General features: G+C 37.9%; 1 protein-coding gene across 1 annotated transcript in view; it reads left to right on the plus strand.

The window, feature by feature from the left end:
* Positions 1-21,400, plus strand: part of LOC122797630 (neural-cadherin-like) — a 796,015-nt gene that overhangs the window by 636,840 nt on the left and 137,775 nt on the right. The window contains exons 25-27 of the mRNA XM_044066174.1: positions 17,891-18,018; positions 19,164-19,287; positions 19,510-19,690. Coding sequence (XP_043922109.1) covers positions 17,891-18,018; positions 19,164-19,287; positions 19,510-19,690 — 433 coding nt within the window. The remainder of the gene's footprint in view (positions 1-17,890; positions 18,019-19,163; positions 19,288-19,509; positions 19,691-21,400) is intronic.

Genomic DNA, 21,400 nt, shown 5'->3' on the forward strand with positions numbered 1-21,400 from the left:
GAGACGTTAGCTGTCCGGCACGTATTGACAGGTTTCAGGCCCCTTCTCTCCCCAGGGGCTCTCCTGATCAAAACAGACAACACCACTGTGATGTGGTATATCAACAAGCAGGAAGGGACTCACTCCTACCCTATATGCAGGCTGGCCATGACCCTTTGGCACACAGCCTCTGCCATGCAACTCCACCTGTTAGTACAATTCCTACCAGGTTCTCTAAACTCTCTGGCAGACCATTTAAGCAGAAATCTTCTGGACCCACACGAGTAGCAGCAAGACAAAAGAACCTTCACCCTAATAACTCAGAAATGGGGCACCCCGAAGGTCGACCTCTTCGCCTCCAACACCAACCATCAGCTCAGCAAGTTCTGCACCAGGGAGCATCACTGCATGGCTTGGAAAGTGGATGCCCTGTCCTTCCCCTTGGTCAGTCAATCGGTCTATGCCTTTCCTCCACTACCTCTCATCCTCAGGGTACTGCTCAAAATAAGGGAGGAAAAACCAAGGACAATTCTTATTGCTCCAGACTGGCCTCACCAGTACTGGTGCCCACTGCTGTGCAGCTTGTCCCCACTGCCACCTTGGCATCTCACTCAGATCCCAACTCTCCTGACCCAGAGGGAAGGAGAATTCATGCACCCCCAATTGCAGACCCTCAGTTTGGCAGCTTAACTTATTCCCTAACCACTGATCAATCTGCCAAACTCAGTAAACAGGTCCTAGATGTTATGCGTGAGGCCAGATGCCCTAGCACTAGAAAGTCTTATGCTGACAAATGGAAAAGGTTCTGCACCTGGATTCAGGCTAAGGGAGCCAATATGGCACAGCCCTTTCTCCCACTCATCCTGGATTACTTAGCTGACTTGCTATACAGTGGTCTCTCTTTTTCCTCTATTAAAATTCATGCTTCTGCTATCTCTGCTCATTTCCCCACTGAACAGCCCCTTTTCTCACACCCTCTGATCAAACAATTCCTAAGAGGGGCTTGCAACTTGAGGCCAACCAGAAGAGCCCCTACCCCAGCTTGGGACCTTACCTTTGTGTTGAAAAAGCTCACCCTGCCCCCCTTCAAACAGCATCTTCTGCAGAGTTAAAATTTCTCTCCCGGAAGACAGCTTTCCTTCTGGCCATCACTTTAGCGAGAAGGGTCTCTGAGCTACAAGCACTCAAGGCTGTGGAGCCCTTCATCATCTTCCATGCTGACAGGGTTTCCCTCAGGACTAACCCATCCTTTATGCCCAAAGTGGTGTCCATTGTTCATAGGTTCATAGGTAGGTACTAGGCTATTGGCCCTAGGGCCTATACAAGCCCAGCCAAAAAGGTACCATGGCTTTTGCCACCCAAGAAAATTATTTTCCTGGACCACTGTCGAGCAAAGCCACAGAAGTGATCCCGGGGTGAATTTCCTATTTCCCATCCAATCATCAAGATTTTTCTTGACGAGTGCTAATGAGGAGCTTTGTTTGATATAGATAGGTAAAAGTACAAAAATTGACTGTAACACTGTATAGGTGGAAATCCTTTGTGCCAACACACAAAGTAAATTTATTTCAGTAGGTAGAATAACCATTCATAAAAAAGACCTCAATAATATGCAATCCACGTATTGTCCATATAAAAAATGCCTTTTAAATACTCACAGGCAAGATGAAATTCAAGTGAAAATGTATATAAATAACCAGACCTGGGTTCCAGTTGGAAAAATGATAAAAGTATATCCGGGTGTGTGCACTCCAATGAATTCCTGTACAAAGTGCCGGTTCTAGTAAAAGTGTGTTTGCTGATCCAATCCTATGAACGTAAACACACAAGAGCTGGCGAGAATGATTAATACAAAAAAATTTTTTGTACCAAGCAATGGGGAAAAAATTCCCGTGGCAGAATGCAGTATATATCCACTTAGTCCGGTACAACAAATTGTCCAGAGCTGTAAACTGTAGGCAGACACCAAAAATGTAAAATATAGTCCAAACGGTGGGGAAAGTATCCCGTAACAAAAATCAGTTACCAGTCACTAAATATAGTCCAGCAAGCTGTCTGCCCGAAGCTGGAACTGTAGGCAGACTGACGAACCAAGTCCGCCCAAATGTAGGCACTCCAAAGGCACAAAAAATTACAAGCGTTCTCCACGAACCCAGTCCGGTAAATAAACAGTAAATGAAACAATGAATAAAGCAGATTGTAGCCCAAAGCAGTCGGCTTTCTTAATTCAAAGGCACAGGAACAAACTAGAACTACATTAGAAGAGGACTTTGAGAATGAATGCAATTCATTGTACCACAAATTTTATAGCAGAGGATATCCATCAGAATTCTTAGATGAAATATTTAAAGAAGTAATTCATAAAAGAAAAACTGGAATATACAAAGCTATCCTACATGGAGCCCCTGGAAATGTAATACACACATTTAATACAACATCAAGTGAGAGTACTGAATTGACCTTAAATGAATCTCATACAGCTAACCAAGAAATAAATGTAGATAAAATAGATAAAGTACAAAATTACACAATTGCATTCACCTTTACATATTGTCCAGAAGCTTTGGAAATATGCAAAGTACTGAGAAAATACTGGTATTGGTTAACATCAGATAAAGACCTTGCAAAAGTGATAAATTTTTGTCCTGTAGTTACATTTAGACGGGGCACAAACATGAAAAAATTGTTAGAACAAAAATGCAATACTAAGAAAAAGAACAGGGGTACCCACAAATGTGGGGCATGTAGGTATTGTTGCTATATTGATGAGTCAGAAATGTTTACTATAAGAAGAGATAAGTTCTTTGTTCATGGCTCATATGACTGTAACTCCAAAGGTATTGTCTATCTTGCTCGATGTACACAATGTGAATGTTTTTATATTGGAAAAACAGATAGACGTTTAAGGGACAGAATCTATGAGCATACATATGCTATTAGAAAGAACAAAGAGGAAAATGCCTTAGCCAGACACTGTAATTCTAATACAAATCACAGTTCTAAATTTATGATAATCAACCAAGTTTTAAACAAAATAGATCAGTGTGATTACATAACCGACACTTTTTCAAAACTAGAATTAGAAAGACATAAATTGGCATGGCAATTACGCCTAGCAGCATACAGAGAACCTGGACTTAATGAATTTTGTTCTATTGCATGTGTATTAAAAATGAAAAACTTGCTGAGATGAATAGTAGTTTTTAGATTATTTATAATGAGACATGGACCCTAAAGATCCTTAGAAACCCTTAGGTAGATATAATTAAATGAATTAATAATATACAATATAAAATACATTTTTAATATATTAACTTTAGGTAACTTAGTATACTTATCGTTGATAGATTAATAGTTACACATATATTTATTCTATTATTTATTATTATTCTCATATATATATATATATATTTTTTGTATATTTTTTGTATATGAATGTTTTTAGTACATTTTATAAATTTTATAACTTTATAATTAATAATTAAAAATAATTTTACTATTTGGTTAATACCATATACTAAAATATTAATCATGCACCTGTTCTTATTTCTCCAGTAAACTCCATGTTAAAAATAATAAATAAAAAATAAATAAAAAATTGTTTATAAACTCTGCAACTATTTGTACATATTACCTTATATATAGAGAATTTATGTTATAGACATCAAAGGTAATTATTTATTTTTAAGTCATAACTTGCCCACTATGATTTACTATTTATTTTACAATTTATTAATATAGGGAATAGTTATTTTTCTAACTTTATAAGCTATGCATTAGTACAAATATATTTAAAATATTTAAAATATAGTTAAGGGATGAGATGGTTTTAAAATTTTTAAAATTTAAATAATAAATATTTTATTTTTATTTTCAACAATGTTTATTAAAATTTAATTAAATATTCATAAAACTAAGTATAATACTTTTTACTTTTATATATTTTTTGATTATTTAGAGTAGGGTGCTGGATAACATTTAAACTCAATAATGTCGAACACTGAACTATATTTATATAAATGAGTATAAGAACATTGTAAGGTTAAGTGCACCTTATTAGGTTAAATCACATGACTTAATAAATGTATTTAAACCTTAACTGACGAACTAGTCAGCGTTTTGTCTGAAGAAGTTCAGATATATATCTGAACGAAAAACGCGGTTCTGCGTTTAACATCACTGCGCTAGTTTGTTCCTGTGCCTTTGAATTAAGAAAGCCGACTGCTTTGGGCTACAATCTGCTTTATTCATTGTTTCATTTACTGTTTATTTACCGGACTGGGTTCGTGGAGAACGCTTGTAATTTTTTGTGCCTTTGGAGTGCCTACATTTGGGCGGACTTGGTTCGCCAGTCTGCCTACAGTTCCAGCTTCGGGCAGACAGCTTGCTGGACTATATTTAGTGACTGGTAACTGATTTTTGTTACGGGATACTTTCCCCACCGTTTGGACTATATTTTACATTTTTGGTGTCTGCCTACAGTTTACAGCTCTGGGCGGACAATTTGTTGTACCGGACTAAGTGGATATATACTGCATTCTGCCACGGGAATTTTTTCCCCATTGCTTGGTACAAAAAATTTTTTTGTATTAACCATTCTCACCAGCTCTTGTGTGTTTACGTTCATAGGATTGGATCAGCAAACACACTTTTACTAGAACCGGCACTTTGTACAGGAATTCATTGGAGTGCACACACGACCAAACGGATATACTTTTATCATTTTTCCAACTGGAACCCAGGTCTGGTTATTTATATACATTTTCACTTGAATTTCATCTTGCCTGTGAGTATTTAAAAGGCATTTTTTATATGGACAATACGTGGATTGCATATTATTGAGGTCTTTTTTATGAATGGTTATTCTACCTACTGAAATAAATTTACTTTGTGTGTTGGCACAAAGGATTTCCACCTATACAGTGTTACAGTCAATTTTTGTACTTTTTCCTAGTTTCATAAGTGTGCAATCTTCTTGATATAGATAGGTAGTTTATTCCAGAGTATGGGAAGTCTCTGGGACAGGAATCTATCCCTCCGGTGTGTTCTGTTTATTGTGGTGACAAGGTTTAGGTCCCTAGAGCATGTAGCTCGGAGGAATTGGGATTTCATTAAGTTTAGCATGTCCAGCAGCTCTGGGTTTGACATAGCTTTGTATGTTAGGCAGAGATCACCTCTGAGTAGGCGATATGCGATGGAGTAAAGCTGGAGTTTTTTGAGACGGTCTGCGTAGGGCATCTGTTTGAGGCCGGTAATCCTCTTTGTGAGGAATTTCTGCAGCCTTTCCAGTTGTTGTAGATGTCTTGTGAGGTACATACTAAAAGGAGCATTGTACTCTATAATGGGTCTAATTGTAGTTCTCAACCAATCCATTCATTTGCCCACCTTTTTCCCTAACCCACAGAACAAGGGGGCAAGGATCTTACACTCTGTAGATGTCCACATACAGCTCAGATTCCATCTAGACAGGACTAAATCCTTCAGAAAGTCTGATCAATTGCTGGTTAGTTTTGCTGCAGGGGCAGAGGGCAAAGCCATCTCCAAACAAACAATTTCCAAATGGATAGCACACTGCATCCATTTCTGTTACAAGCAACATGGAACATCTCCCCCTAAGGAGGTCAGGACTCACTGCACAAGATCAGCCTCCACCTCTGCAGCTTTCCTCAGAGGAGTCCCCACCGGGGACATCCTGGAGGCTGCCACCTGGACATCTGTTCACACTTTCACCTAACATTACCACCTGCCTATCTTCTCCAAATTCAGGGCAGGGTTTGCCACTGCAGTCTTGCAGGGCATCCTAGCCAGCCCCTAGTCTCCTTGACTGCCTCCACCCTTTTCTTCAGCTTTGGGAATCAACCCAAATGTGATGACTGCAACAGTGAAACATGAAGAACATAGTACAGTTGTGTACACTTACCAAAAATGTAGATGTTCGAGTGTATTCACTGTTGCAGTCCAGGTTTCCCTCCCTCCATCCCCCTCTTCTTTCTTCTCTCTCCTTATAAGGGACATTTTGGTATTTACTTTCTACTGATGGGGTTCTTCCACCAGAACCTGGCTCCCACTTAGAGGCTCCTGACAGGGCAAGAAAAACTGATGTAATGGTGTTGGCTGCCTTATTTTATACCACTGATGACCTGACGACAGTCCTGAAGTGACAGCAACCAACACAGAAATACTAAGACTCTGGTATTCGGGCAGGCTGAGGGCTACTCTGGCAGGGATAACCCAAATGTGATGACTGCAACAGTGAATACAGTCGAACATCTACATTTATGGTAAGTGTACACAACTGTACTTTCTAGCAGACACTCATTAAAAATTTAAAAAATAAATTTCTGCCATATTCTTTCCTTACTAAATGACTTCTTGCTTCAAACACAAGCCTGAAGTTACTTTAATAGTATAAGTCACATTACAAATTAACATTAGGGAAAAGGTTAGAGTGTTCACAATACCACGTAACATCTTCCCACACAACCACCACCACCACATACATAGTTTCGCCATCTAATACCTAACACCTCAGAGTAGTACATTTTGCCACAATGGAAAATGACTATTATGGGCAGCATTTTTTTCAGTTTTACTGCCATTAATTTAAGACTGCTTTATATGATGACTGCCAATATCTTTCTCAAAAGAGAAAACTCACATTGTATGCATCAGTAAAAAAAGGTAAAAAAAAATTCTATGTTGCCACCTATGCATCTTTTAATATGATGCTCCTGATTTGTGTAGCTGTAGAAAAAATGTATAAAAATTATAAAATGTTATAGAATTTTAGGAGAAAAAATATACTTCTAAATTTGTTCAGATTTTGCAGAAATGTAGTGAATTCCATCTGAAACACCATAATATGATATAAAGCTACTAAAACAATTTATGTTCTACAGCCGTAATTTATTATTTTGGTAACAAAGTGAATATAATTCATTTTGCAGTGATTAAATGTATGGCTTATCCTGCAAAATCTCACATTCTAGTAAGAACTACCACAATCGGGGCATCTGAAAATAATTTTATAACAAGAAAATTCCTAGCGTTAGCGCTAGGAATTTTCTTGTTATATAACTGGTGGCTTTTAGTCTATCTAGCGGAAGCATTTACTCCGTGTGTGTTCCTTGATTTTGTATGAAAATAATTTTAACTTCCTATAGTTTATGAAAAATAAAACCTAAGACACAGAGACTGTAGTATAATAGTATTAATAACCGGTGATGGTGTAATATGTGATATCATGTGGTAATAGTGTTATTAAATGGTACTTATGTAATTTATGATATCATATAATAGCATTAATAAGTGGTGACTGTATGATTTGTGATATGTGATAATACTATTAAAAAGTGGTGACAGTGTGATTTGTAATATCATATGATAATAGTGGTTATGGTGTGATCTGTAATATACGATAGAAGCGGTGACAGTGTGATTTGTGATATCATGTGATAATAGTATTAATAAGTGGTACCTGTGTAATTTATGATATATAATAATATTAATAAGTGATGATGGTGTGATTTGTGATATGTGATAATAGTATTAATAAGTAGTGATGGTGTAATTTGTGATATTGTGTGATAATAGCATTAATAAGCAGTGAAGGTTTGTGATATCATATGATGTTGTTGTGTCTTTCGGCTTTTCCCGGTTAGGGGTCGCCACAGCGGAACTCCGGTCTGCTAATGATTGGCAGTAGATTTTAACGTGCCAAGTTGCCAGCTCTGACACACAACCTTCAACGAAGGTACGCCCATTCAAAATAGTATTAAGTGGTACCTGAGTAATTTGTGATATCATATACCTAGCATTAAAAAGTGGTGACAATGTGATATGCAATATTATGTGATAACACCATTAATAAGTAGTGATGGTGTAATTTGTGATATTATGTCATAATAGCATTAATAACCGGTGACGGTATCATATGATAATAGTATTAATACGTGGTACCTGTGTAATTTGTGACACCATATAATAGTACTAATAAGCGGTGACAGTGTGATTTGTGATATCATATAATAGTATTAATAAGTGGTACCTGTGTAATTTGTGATATCATATAATAATATTAATAAGTGGTGACAGTATGACTTGTGATATCATATAACAGTATTAATAAGTGGTACCTGTGTAATTTGTGATATCATATACTAGTATTAATAAGTGGTGACAGTGTGATTTGTGATATTATGTGATAATAGTATTAATAAGTGGTACCTGTGTAATTTATGATATCATAATAGTATTAAGTGGTGATGGTGTGATTTGTGATATCATATAATAGTATTAATAAGTGGTACCTGTGTAATTTGTAATATCATACAATAGTATTAAGTGGTATATGTGTAACTTGTGATATATACTATTATTAAAAGTGGTGATGGTGTGACTTGTGGTATCATATACTAGTATTAATAAGTGGTGATGGTGTGACTTGTGATATATGATAGTATTAATAAGTGGTACCTGTGTAATTTGTGATATCATATAATAGTATTAATAAGTGGTGACAGTGTGACTTGTGATATATAATAATAGTAGTATTAATAAGTGGTACCTGTGTAATTTGTGATATCATATACTAATGCTAATAAGTGATGACAGTGTGTTTTGTGATATATGATAATAGTATTAATAAGTGGTACCTGTGTAATTTGTGATATCATATAATAGTATTAATAAGTGGTGATGGTGTGATTTGTGATATCATATAATAGTATTAATAAGTGGTGACGGTATGACTTGTGATATCATATGATAATAGTATTAATAAGTGGTACCTGTGTAATTTGTGATATCATATACTAGTATTAATAAGTGGTGACAGTGTGATTTGTGATATTATGTGATAATAGTATTAATAAGTGGTACCTGTGTAATTTGTGATATCATATAATAGTATTAATAAGTGGTGACGGTGTGACTTGTGATATCATATAAGAGTATTAATAAGTGGTACCTGTGTAATTTGTGATATCATATAATAGTATTAATAAGCGGTGACAGTGTGATTTGTGAGATCATATGATAATAGTATTAATACGTGGTACCTGTGTAATTTGTGATATCATATAATAAGTAATGATGGTATGACTTGTGATATCTATGATAATAGTATTAATAAGTGGTACCTGTGTAATTTGTGATATCATATAATAGTATTAATAAGTGGTGATGGTATGACTTGTGATATCATATGATAATAGTATTAAGCAGTACCCGTGTAATTTGTGATATCATATAATAATATTAATAATGTAAATACAAAGAATCACCACTGCTCCAATAACACACAGTCTATATAATCCAATACTATTAATAAGTGATACCTGTGTAATTTGTGATAACTCATTTGCAGTCACAAGTATTAATAGTGGTGACAGTGTGTTTGTTATTAAATGCCCATACAACTCAATTAGCATAGAGTAGTCAGTATGCTGTTCAAGTAATTCCTGTGGTAATTTATATCATATATTAGTATTAATAAGTGGTGACAGTGTGATTTGTAATATTATGTGATAATAGTATTCATAAGTGGTACCTGTGTAATTTGTGATATCATATACTAGTATTAATAAGTGGTGACAATGTGATTTGAGATATTATGTAATAATAGTATTAAGAAGTGGCACTTGTGTAATTTTTGATATCATATAATAGTATTAGTAAGTGTGGAATGTGTGATTTGTGATATCATATGATAATAGTATCTATAGTATCACTTCCTGTGGTTTGATACATTTGTGATATTATACTGTAATAGTAACACTTTATTTAATGCATCAATTTCATCTCCTGTTAGATCATAGATACTATGTTTTCAGTATTTAGATGTAAGTAGGATTTTTCCTGCAGCCCATGACATGATATTTTAGCATACCTAACTTTTTACATTTTTTGATTTATTTGTCTCCTTTTTATATATATGTGTATTATACTACATGCCACTATGTTTTAATGCTGTATTATTGAACAGCGTAGCATTGGAAGCCACATTGCCAATTTAACTATTAGTGCCTTAGGCCCACAGTTCACAGTCTCAGAGAATTACAAGAATTACAAGAATTTAGCAATGTACACTTGCATGATAAAGTGTAACTAGAGGTTATAGTGAACTCAGGCTTCTTCTAAGGTTGATTTCAATATTATTAAATGTTACTTGGGCCACCATTTAGCCAGAATATTTGAACTGACTATTAATATTCATATAATCAATTACACAATAAAATAGAATGTTTTGCTGCATGTAATGCTTATTTAGCACAGCAGGTAAAATAATTGGCATACACTAAATGTTTTGAAGATGACCATACCTCCAAATTTATTACTTATGAAGCAATACAGCCCATGTGACATTTCATACTTTTTTAAGGTTTAGTGACAGCTTGCAACATCTGTAAGCAGAACATGACAACATTTATAAGCTCATCAAAATAGCAGCATAATGAACATTCACTTAACAGTTCCAGTAGGGATGAATTACATTTTTGGTGAATACTTAAAATGACTGTATATCTGAGCTTTACAGTAATTTGTATACATTGCTCAAGAGGTCCACTTGGCAGCTTATTTATATGCAGTAAAACTTGTTGCTTATTACTTGATACATACATATGAATATTTCAGACACAGGCAATAATACCTTTCTATGCTGCTGATATATCAAAACAGTTATTCCCATAAGTGTCCAGGTTGTTCTTAAAAATATTTAAACTAGCACTTGCTTGCTTTAATGCAATTTGATCGTCTATTCCATGCATCAGCTACTCTCTCAGAGAATCAATAAGTACACCTCTCATTCTTATCTAAGCTTTTACGTAGGTTGTCTGATGATTTTCTACTTCGTAACCTCAAACATTCCCAGAGTGAGTTGTCTCTAAAAGCCATATATACCTGAATGAGGTATCCTCTTAAATGTCAATATGAGACAGTTTACAAGTTCAGATATTTTAGTCTTTCATAGTAGCTTCATTTTTTACGTCCGTAGATGCCCTTGATATAGTCCGCTGTACCCTTTCCAGTTTACTTATGCTTGTTTTGTTATAAGGTTTCCATATTGTTATCCCATACTCAAGTCTGGATCTAATGTAACTAACAAACAATCCTCTCATCATTTTTGACTTCCCATAATTTATAACTATTTGTATACAACCTGTAGTTTTATAATTATGATTAGCCAATTGATTGATATGATTAGAAAAGCTCAAAGCTGGGTCTACCTAGATTCCTAGGTGCTTAACTAAATCTACATTTCAGTCGCTGTGTGTTGTATTAAATATTCACCCTTCAGTGTATGTCTCCAAAATCTTATATGCTTAGTAATATTAATCGGCATATTATTCTCCTGTACCCAAACGTTTAATTAAGTCAAGTTCTTTTGCAGACATGCCATATCTGTAATGCATGTAATTAGTTTACCCATTTTCAAGTCATCTGCATACAAACTGTAGAATGTCTCAGATGAAAAAAGTAGACATGAAAGCTATGACCTAAACAAGTATGGGCCTAGGACAGAGCCCTGTGGGGCACTCTGATGTAACCTAGAATTTCACCTGTTACTTGCTGTACATATGATACTTGCCACTTCCTATTTGTAAGCCAAGCAGCTGTCTTATCATGAGTACATAAATACCCAATTGTTCTAATTTATTGATCAGTGTTTTATGTATGATCCTATCAAATGCTGAAGTTAAGAATATATATATATATATATATATATATATATATATATATATATATATATATATATATATATATATATTGCATCACAGCACATTTTTACATTTATAGCTGTTATTATATTGCTATAGAGCATAATATTACAGGTAGTTATAAATCTATTTTCAGCATATGCATGTTGATATATGGTTTCTAGTCCCAAGCTTTCCATTTCTGACAATAATAGATATTGCACACAAACTAAAATAGATAAAGTTTTTTTTCTAATGAACTGACTTCTAACCTTGAGTAGCATCTTACCCTCACCAAGAATGATGCCACAATATGAAGACAAGATGATCAATTTCAACAATTGGCTTAAGTATTGGTGTCATTCAAAGGGGATCCAATGCCTGTCAGCCTGGGATGACATGCTCGACAAGCCACGATGCTTCGCTAGGGATGGCTTGCACCTGTCACCCCTGGGCTTTCGGATATTGGCAAAGGCTCTTGCCACCCCTATAGTGCCTTTTTTAGGCAAGGCTCAAAAGACAAACCCACCTCCATAGGTATCACAAGGGATAAGAAACTAAGAGTAATGCTACTCAACGCCAGAAGTCTAAACCTCAAGATGCACACACTCGAAACTCTCCTTAGCATGGAGAACATCGACATCTGTGCAGTAACAGAAACCTGGTTCAAGGCTCCCGAGACCACCCCAGCACTACCAGGTTATACCTCATACCATGCTTTTCGGCCTCAAAACTTGGACTGAACCACAAAAGGAGGAGGTATTTGTCAAAGATACCCACACCTTCAGGTTGGTGTCACAGCACGAAGCATCAGAGACTATCCATGTGCAACTAACAGTGGGTAAAACTGCCTTCCAGTTTATAGCCTGCTACAGACCACCCTCCCAAACCCAGGAACCCCACTCGGCCTTCATGAGAACACTGGAAAATATGAAGGTCTCTCCAAACACCATTATATTGGGCGACTTCAACTACCCAAACATAGACTGGGAGCATTACTCTAGTTCCAACACCCTAGCCCAAAGGTTCCTAGAATTTATAAACTCAAATGCTATGGAACAACTTGTTACCACTCCCACAAGAGGGAAAACATACTGGACCTGATCATCACCAACATGGGGACTCTATGCTCCAGACCAGAAGTGTATCCCTCACTGGTAAGATCAGACCATAAACTAATCTCACTGGATATTCACATCCCGACCCCACCCCCTGCCCAGAAAACCACAGTGAAAAACTTCTCTAAAGCAAATTTCACACTCCTCAAAACCGAGGTGGAATCCTTCAAAGCCCCCGGGCCTGTGGAAAATACGGCCCAGACTGCAGAATCCTTTATAAATGCATTCTATGAACACCTTCAGGAATGCATGGATCATGCAATCCCAAATAAAACCAAGACCCAATCCTCCAAAGGCAGACGTCCTGTCTGGTGGACCCCATAAACAAACTATACAATAGAAGGAGGAAGCTACTACATGATAGAGCAAAATCCCAAAAGGGAAGGCATCTTTGATCAGTATTAGCAAAAATCTATGGGCACTCATAAAATTGTCTAAGGCCAGCTTAGAGAAAAATTGCACAGGACACTAAGGATAATCACAAGGCTTTCTTTAGTTATGTCAGGAACCTGGGTGGGAATTCCCAGATATGCTCAGAATTAGTCCAAAATGACAAAAAATACACCGAACCCACAGACATTGCCAACATCCTAGCTGACAGGTTCAGTGCAAACTTCTCCCCCCCTCCCCACCAAAAGGGCAAATATCTATCCCAGCACTGTGCTGCCCCCCTGACATCTCAGATGCTCAGGTAAGAGCCGCCCTCTCCAAAGCAAAAAACACATCATCAATGGGACCAGACGGTGTCCCGGGCTGCGTCCTACATGAACTCCAAGAAGAGCTAAACCCAAACATAAAACTACTGTTCAATGTCAGCCTTACTACAGGATATGTACCCAAAGAGTGGCGTGGTCCCTCTCCACAAAGGTGGTGCCTCAACGGATCCTGGAAACTATCGCCCCATAAGCCTGACTAGCTTGGTCTGCAAAGCTATGGAAAGGATCATCATGGACCTCATAAATAAAGATATTGGAGACCTACAGACACTGGATCCTACCCAGTTCGGCTTTGTTAAGAGCAGATCCTGCCTCTTAAACCTGGTCGATTTCTTTGAAACAGTCACCAAGGCCATTGATGAGGGGAAGGTGGTCCACACAGCCTACCTGGACCTCACAAAAGCCTTCGATACAATACCCCACTTGGGCATTATAGATAAGCTCACCAGCTTAAATATAAACCCCTATGTCACTAGATGGGCTGCAAACTGGCTCAAGGACAGAACCCACATGGTTAGAATTGATGGAGCCATGTCAGACTCCAAACCAGTTACAAGTGGCATCCCACAAGGCTCAGTCCTGGGACCTCTCTTGTTCGGTATATATTTCTTGGAGGTACAGGCCAACACGGAAGGACTGTGGCTGACCAAGTTCGCAGATGACTGCAAACTGGGCGCCATAATTGACTCTCCAGCCGACACAAGCATCCTCCAATAGGGCCTCATAGAAACAGACAACTGGTGCCAGAGCCATGGCCTCAAGCTAAATGCCAAAAAGTGTATAGTCATCCCTTTGGCAAAACAAAGTGCCCACAAATTACCACATAGGTGGTAATCCATTAAGTACAGAAGAAGTAATTAGGGACCTGGGGACCCAAGTTGATAGCAATCTCTCATTTGACAACCACATGGCCAAAGTGGTTAGAAAAACATTTTATATAGCCCACCTAATCATGAAGGGATTCACATCTAGATCAGGGAGGTCATCGTGCCTCTTTACTCATCCCTCATCAGGCCCATAATTGAGTACAATGCCCCTTTTGGGATGTACCTTACCAGACACCTGCAGCAACTGGAAAGACCCCAAAAGTACCTCACCAAGAGGATCAAAGGGCTCAAACAGATGCCATATGCTGCCCGGTTAAAGAAACTCCAGCTCTACTCAGTGGCATACCACCTGCTCAGAGGCGATCTGTGCCTGACGTATAAAGCCATGTCCAACCCGGAATTAATGGACATGCTGCACCTCAGAAAATCCAAATCCCATCGAGCTACGCTCGAGACTTGAACCTCAGCACTGAAATAAATAGGACATCCTGGAGGGACAGATTCATAACCCAGAGGCTCCCTTCACTCTGGAATAAAATCCCAGTACAGGTTAGGCAGAGTCCCTCATTGACTCTCTTCAAGAGGAATCTTGATGAGTGGATGGGAGATTGTAGGTTTACCCCAGGTATCACTTCTGTGTCACTGTTAGACAGAGGCACAGTATACTAACCTCGAAAAAGGGCATAGCAAAATTCATTTAAAATGGGTGGCGAAAGCCAAACACACTCTGGCTGGGCTTATAAATGCCCTAGGGCAGATAGCCTAGTATGAACGTATGAACCTATGAACCTAAATGTATAATAACATATTGTCCCCTGTCAGATCATAATGCTATAGCGTTTACTATAAATATTAAAGTAAATAGATTAATTTCACATAATAGAATTCCAGCTTACAGAACAAAATTAAAAGAACTGAAAGATAATAGAGAAATTTTATTTATTCATTTATTTATTTATTTAGAGTTTGTTTACTGGGATAGTCCATTGGGCCAGGAAGAGCCCATTTTCAATGGAGTCCCGGGGAGAAAAGCTCCATGAAAACAGTATCTAAAACATTATACAAATAAAACAATACATTCACATGTTATAATACGGATAATGAACAAGGTATTACATAGAATAAAATACAGTTTCTAGTGGAATTTAGATATAGAAATATGAAACTCATTAATGACTATTCACAAATAGATTAGCTAACATATTAAATATAACAGTGATGGTGAAGAGCCTCACATGGTATCTTAGCAAGATAATAGCAACATAGTAGTTATGAGTAAATACATGAAAAGAAAAGGGTGGATAAGAAGCAATGTAGTTCAGTGTGGTGACTGAGATGAGATAGTTAGGGAATATGAGAAGCGGGGAATAATGTAGTGGGGAGTTATGTGGGGTGATTTCTAATATTTTTTTTTTTACATTTATGGTACTTTAAAGATACCACTATACACCGACCTAGAATTGACTGAGCTTGGTTTTCCTGTAAGCTGGCCTGGTCCATTTTTCTGGCTCATCCTGCACTGTTCGCCCTCTCTGCATTCGGGCTTACTCCACTCCCCTACCCTACCCTCACACCCACCCCTGACCTCATTTCCTTTATACCTAAACCTGCTTTACCCCTCCTTCACACTAGCCAATAGACATCCCTACTCCTCTACTCTTAACTCGCATCACCATTAACTGTAACTCCCACTCCCCTTCACCTGAACCTTACCTGCTATTAACTCTTTCAGTTACTCACTTAATAAAACTCTTTCAATCAATCCTGATTTCTTCTCCTAACCTTAAATAAATTCTTTACCCTTAAATTCTTTCTGACAAGCTGCGGTGGTACAGCAGTAGTGTTGTTGCTTCACAGCAAGAGGTTCTCCTGTTTGATTCTCGGCTGGAGTGCCTTCTGTGTGGAGTCTGTATGTCCTCCCCACAGTCGAGTGGCCTCCGAAAGACATGCGTGAATGGGCATGCCTTCGCTAAAGTTTGGGCGTCGGGCTGGCAACTCAGCACCATAAAAAAAAACATCTACTGCCAATCGTTAGCGGTCTGAAGTTCCACTGTGGCGACCCCTAACCGGGAAAAGACAAACAAACAAACCCTTAAATTCTTTCTGACCTGAAACTAAATCATGGCTGTACCTTTTAAAACTATATTTCTCTCCCTCCTTTTTCTAATTCTTTTTTCAGCTCTAAAGCTCTAACCACTTACCATGGTGCTCACCTGCTTCCCACTCCATCTTCCACACCCTCTTATCCCACTACCCACCATACAAATAACTACTCCACCCCTATTGCTCCCTCTTTTTAACCATTCTACTATATCATTTCACAAGTTCAAAGTATTGTACATACCGAATGCCCACCCTCTCATCAAAACAAAACATCAGTTCCTTTGCAAATATTTCTTCCTACAAATACTTCAAAGGACAATACTAGTCTTATCTGGTTATCACCCCAACCCAGGCCCTTGCCAACAGCACTCTAACCATACTTATACAGCACCCCCCCTTCCAACTGCCTCACAAATAACTGATGATCACAAGCCTCCAAAAAATCTATATTTTTTGTCAATGAATATACAAAGAATTGTCAATAAAAGCACCCTCCTTCATGCCTGGATTTCTCAGTATAACCCAGATATACTTGCCCTGTCTGAAACATGGCTAAAACTCATATTACAAACTGTAAAATTCTCCCTCCAGATAATAATATTCTTCGACTGGATAGAAGTAAAAAAAAAAGGGTGGAAGAGTAGATATACTCTACTCTGACCATGCCCCCCCCGAATAGCTATCCCTGATTTCTGCCCTGCCGAAATACTTATAGCAACCTGTAAACAAAATCAACACAAACAACTTGTCATTGCAGAGATCTATATACCCCCAGGTAAAAACATTCCCATACTTGAGCAGTTTCTCTCTTGGATTTCTATATCTATTCCCTATGAAACTATCATCTTTGGGGATATGAATATTGACTGGATTAATACTGTCACCCCTAGCTACTCTATAAACCTTTATGGCTTTACCCAACTGATCACCTCACCCACACACCGGCAAAAAAATTCCCAGAATGGCTCTGTCGTCGTTGTGAAATGGGTACATTTTTCATTATTGGTTAATGCATTTTACTTCACCCTTTACTGGAAAAATGTTCAAAAGTACAAATTTAAAACACAGTCTAACAAATGTTGCTGTATTGAACAAGAGATATAATTTAAGACAACCAGGAAGGTGAATACAGAAGAATGTATGGACATATGCATGGTCATAACAATGCGTGAAAGGTGGTCCATTGTTTGAAAACAGTCCAGTGCCCAGGATACACTTAATATGCCACTGACCTGACTCTGTTGTTCAGCATATTGATTACTCCTCCTTGCTGTCCTAAAACAGTACTGCAGACAACCTTGTTTAGCATATTGATTATTCCTCCTTGTTACTTTAGGTAGTGTACCAGAATCTATTGTTCAACACATTGATTACTTACCCTTGTTGCCTTAGACAGTGTACCTAACTCTGTTGTTCAGCACATTGATTTCTTTTCCTTGTTGTATTAGGTTGTATACCTGACTCTTGACCACTGTTCTGCTGCTTCTATGAAGGAGAGCGAAGGGAACAAGGCAGGATGGAATGAGTTTAACCGACTGATGTGTGAAGTATCTGGGAGAACACCAGGAAATGAGAGGCAAGTGAAGTACTGTTGTGAACCTATCTCGTATAAGTGTTACATCAGCAGGTGTTAATTTTTGGCATAATTGCCAAATTTGAATCAATGACATTAAACTGAATACCAAGACACCCAATGCCATTTGACTGAAATCCAGCAGCTGAAAACTATCTGAGTGACAGTTCATCTAAAAACACGTATTTATATACATTTCTGAAGGGGGGCAAGTACCTCTATAACCCCCCCATACTAATGCATTCTCACCTCAAGGTTGCACAACTTTGTAGTAAATGAAAATGTATTGGTCTGTGGCCAAAAAAACATATATCTGTCTTATTTTAAGGCCATGTGACCTTGTGTTAAGCATTTATAAGCAGAATGGTGTGGGTATACATCCCTCCCCCTCAAAGTGAGTGCAGGGGCAGAAGATGTCCTCCTGCATAGAACAGTTCCATAAAAATTATTTTCATACATTTGGTTTTAGTTGAATGGCATTTGGTGTTTTGACATTCAGTGTACTGTTATAGACCTTACTACTGTTAACTGTATTGCTCTCACACATGTTCAATTATGGATCCAGGCTGTTGTAGGGAAGCTGGTAAGGGGTGAACTGAGCAAAGTAAGGACAAGGTGTGCCCTCTGAAAATAATAGAAGTTTGAGCCAACTTTAGCCTCTCGATGATGAGCAAGGACACAGACTCAGCCAGCTCAAGTAGGAGGGGTAGGGGACAGATGCACATGTCCACTGCTGATACTCTGTAACATGCTTCATCTGTTTGAGATCATTGTCCATTTGCATTTTGCCAGTAAAAATGGAAGCAGCTCTTACTGCCAGAACACAGCTCACCAATCCACTGTTGCTACCTGTCCTGCAGATCTTGACACGGAATGAATTCCCATTGTGGTCTTGGTCACTTCCTGCTCCTCTTACTTCAAAGGCAAATGTCTGTTCTGCAAGAAATATGATAATGTAAACCTTTAAGGAGAACTTCCAAGCTGGTTAGGGAAAGGTTATTAACTGGGAAGGGACAGGCCAGCTAGAGGTACCCTATTGAATAAAGTTTGTATAGTAAGCAATAAATGTCAAATTAAACATTCATAATTGCACATAAGTGAGCTACCACAGTCTGGATTAACGTTATTGTTTTTTACACTTCCTCCAGGTTCCTTAATGTGTACCAACCCCTACAACTAGGGGGTGTGAAGGAGATACAGGCTCACCATGACTCAAAACTATTTTTCGAGGGATTTGTAGGTTGCATAAGGAATCTAGCTATTGATAGCATGGTAAGAGACAAAGTTTACAAGGTTCAAACACATGCAATACATTGACATGTCATATTGTTTTTATTCCAGGCTGACCTTTTGTTGCATGTTTCATCTATTTAGTTATGGGCAGAACTTATCTTTCAGTAAAGTGCAGCTGTATGTTTATGCTAGCAGCCATTCAGTGTTACAACTAAGAATGCAGTCTGAATGAACTTAAATGCTTCTTTCCTTGTCCACCAGATCTATGACTTAGGGAGCCCTGCTGAGTCCCTCAATGGTGCCCCAGGCTGTGCACTGACTGACGAGGTATGTCAGAGTACTGGCAAACTGTCCTGTGGTGAGAATGGTGCATGCCTTGGTGAGTGGGGATCGTTCAGCTGTGACTGTCATCCAGGGTATGCTGGGCACAACTGCGAGAAAGGTAAGGCATCGGCAGGAATATATAAGAGACTTCATTTAAGTGTATGTTATGAAATTTTAGGTATTGAGTAGTCTGACCTTGGCATAAATGCAAACATTTTGTAAATGGTAATGCAAAGGACAGTATTCCACTAAACTGAAGGTTTATATTTGATTAGTGTACATAGTATGCAAACAGTGAGTACAAAAATACATCAAACATGCAGACTGTTTGATTTTTGTTTGGCTTATATCGTCTTACAAATCCTAAGGTGTGAAATTATATGCAGCCATTCTCTCCTTTTCTGATATACTAAATTCATGATTTGTTAAAACAGTAGTCAGTCATGTGACTAAGCTTCCTTCTACTTGTATATTTCTGTAACCCACTGTTCCCACTTATGTTTGAAGCATTTTTCTCGACCTTTTATTCTTTTAATGGACTGGCGTTGGCTCTTTTCTGTTCCTTCGTTTGGGTGTGTTCTGTCTTCACAGATACTGACAAGACATGCTCATTTACTGCCCCTCTCTTTTGCTCTCATCATCTGCCCATCTGCCCACATACTGTACGCCTTGATAATGCTCACGGATACACTATAGTCCCTAACATGCTTTTAAAATTAGTAATCTCCCACTTAAGCACATGCAAAAAGTGCACAGAGAAAACCCTTAGGGGCACATATGTTCAATAAGTTTTGCAAATAATCTTTTGTAAAGGACTAAGTTACAAAGTTCATATAGCATTTGTTTTATGATGTCAAGATTTATTTACAACTGGCATATTACATGACTCTCATTAAGCTTAATGCTTTGTTTAACAAACAATATACATATAGTATAGATGGTACTAAACGGTACCGTATAGCAGAGGTGTCAAATAACATACCTGCATCATTCCTTTTGAGGTAGATACTTGTATAAAATATATACAGTAATATTAATGTATTTGAAACTTGCAGTGTTACACAACAACAGTTTTATGACTCAGATCGTGCTGTCATTGCATGAAGCATAATCATTCTCTATGGATTGTTTTCTAATAATTCTACCAGCTCTAGGTAATTTATGGTCACTAGTAAATGATGTAGATTCTAAGGTGATTATCATCATCGGGTTCAGCAAGTGATTCTACAGTCATCATCATCGAGTAGATTGTCATCATTGGGTCCAGCAAGTGAGGAACTTCCCCGTACGCAATCACGATTCAGAAGTAAATATGAATTACACTCCAAAACAATCTGTGTTTGCCATATTTGCAACATATCCTGCTTGAACAGTCCCTTGTAAGCAGTTTCTCGGTCACTTTGCTAAATCGTGATACACTTTCTCTTCCTTCTAAGGGTTATACATTCTCTTATTTTGACAGTGCAGGACCCTGGTGTATTAGCATTGAATGACAACAGCTTTCTTTTGGTCCAAGTGCTAGATTCTGGATTCAAACTGTCTCTCCCACTGTCAGCATAGGTTGATGTCTTAGCTGGTTTATCATAGTAGAATTTTTGTTTCTGAGTAACTCCTTCCCTTGCAGGTTCAGTATCTGAACTTTTTCAGGTTGAATACTGCAGAAGATGCTGGCAATCTCAATCTCACACACAACCAGTTACTTACTGTGGAAAGTCTTCATAGTTCCAGTGAGTCGTTGAACTGCGGCTTTGATATTGTGAGAGTCAACAAAGTCAGATTCGATATTTTGGCATTTTGACAAAATAATGTAGACCCCATTTGACTGGCA

This window comes from Protopterus annectens, chromosome 3.part1 (genome assembly GCF_019279795.1).
Source record: "Protopterus annectens isolate FY-2018-M chromosome 3.part1, PAN1.0, whole genome shotgun sequence".
In the NCBI taxonomy this organism is placed as follows: Eukaryota; Metazoa; Chordata; order Ceratodontiformes; family Protopteridae; genus Protopterus; species Protopterus annectens.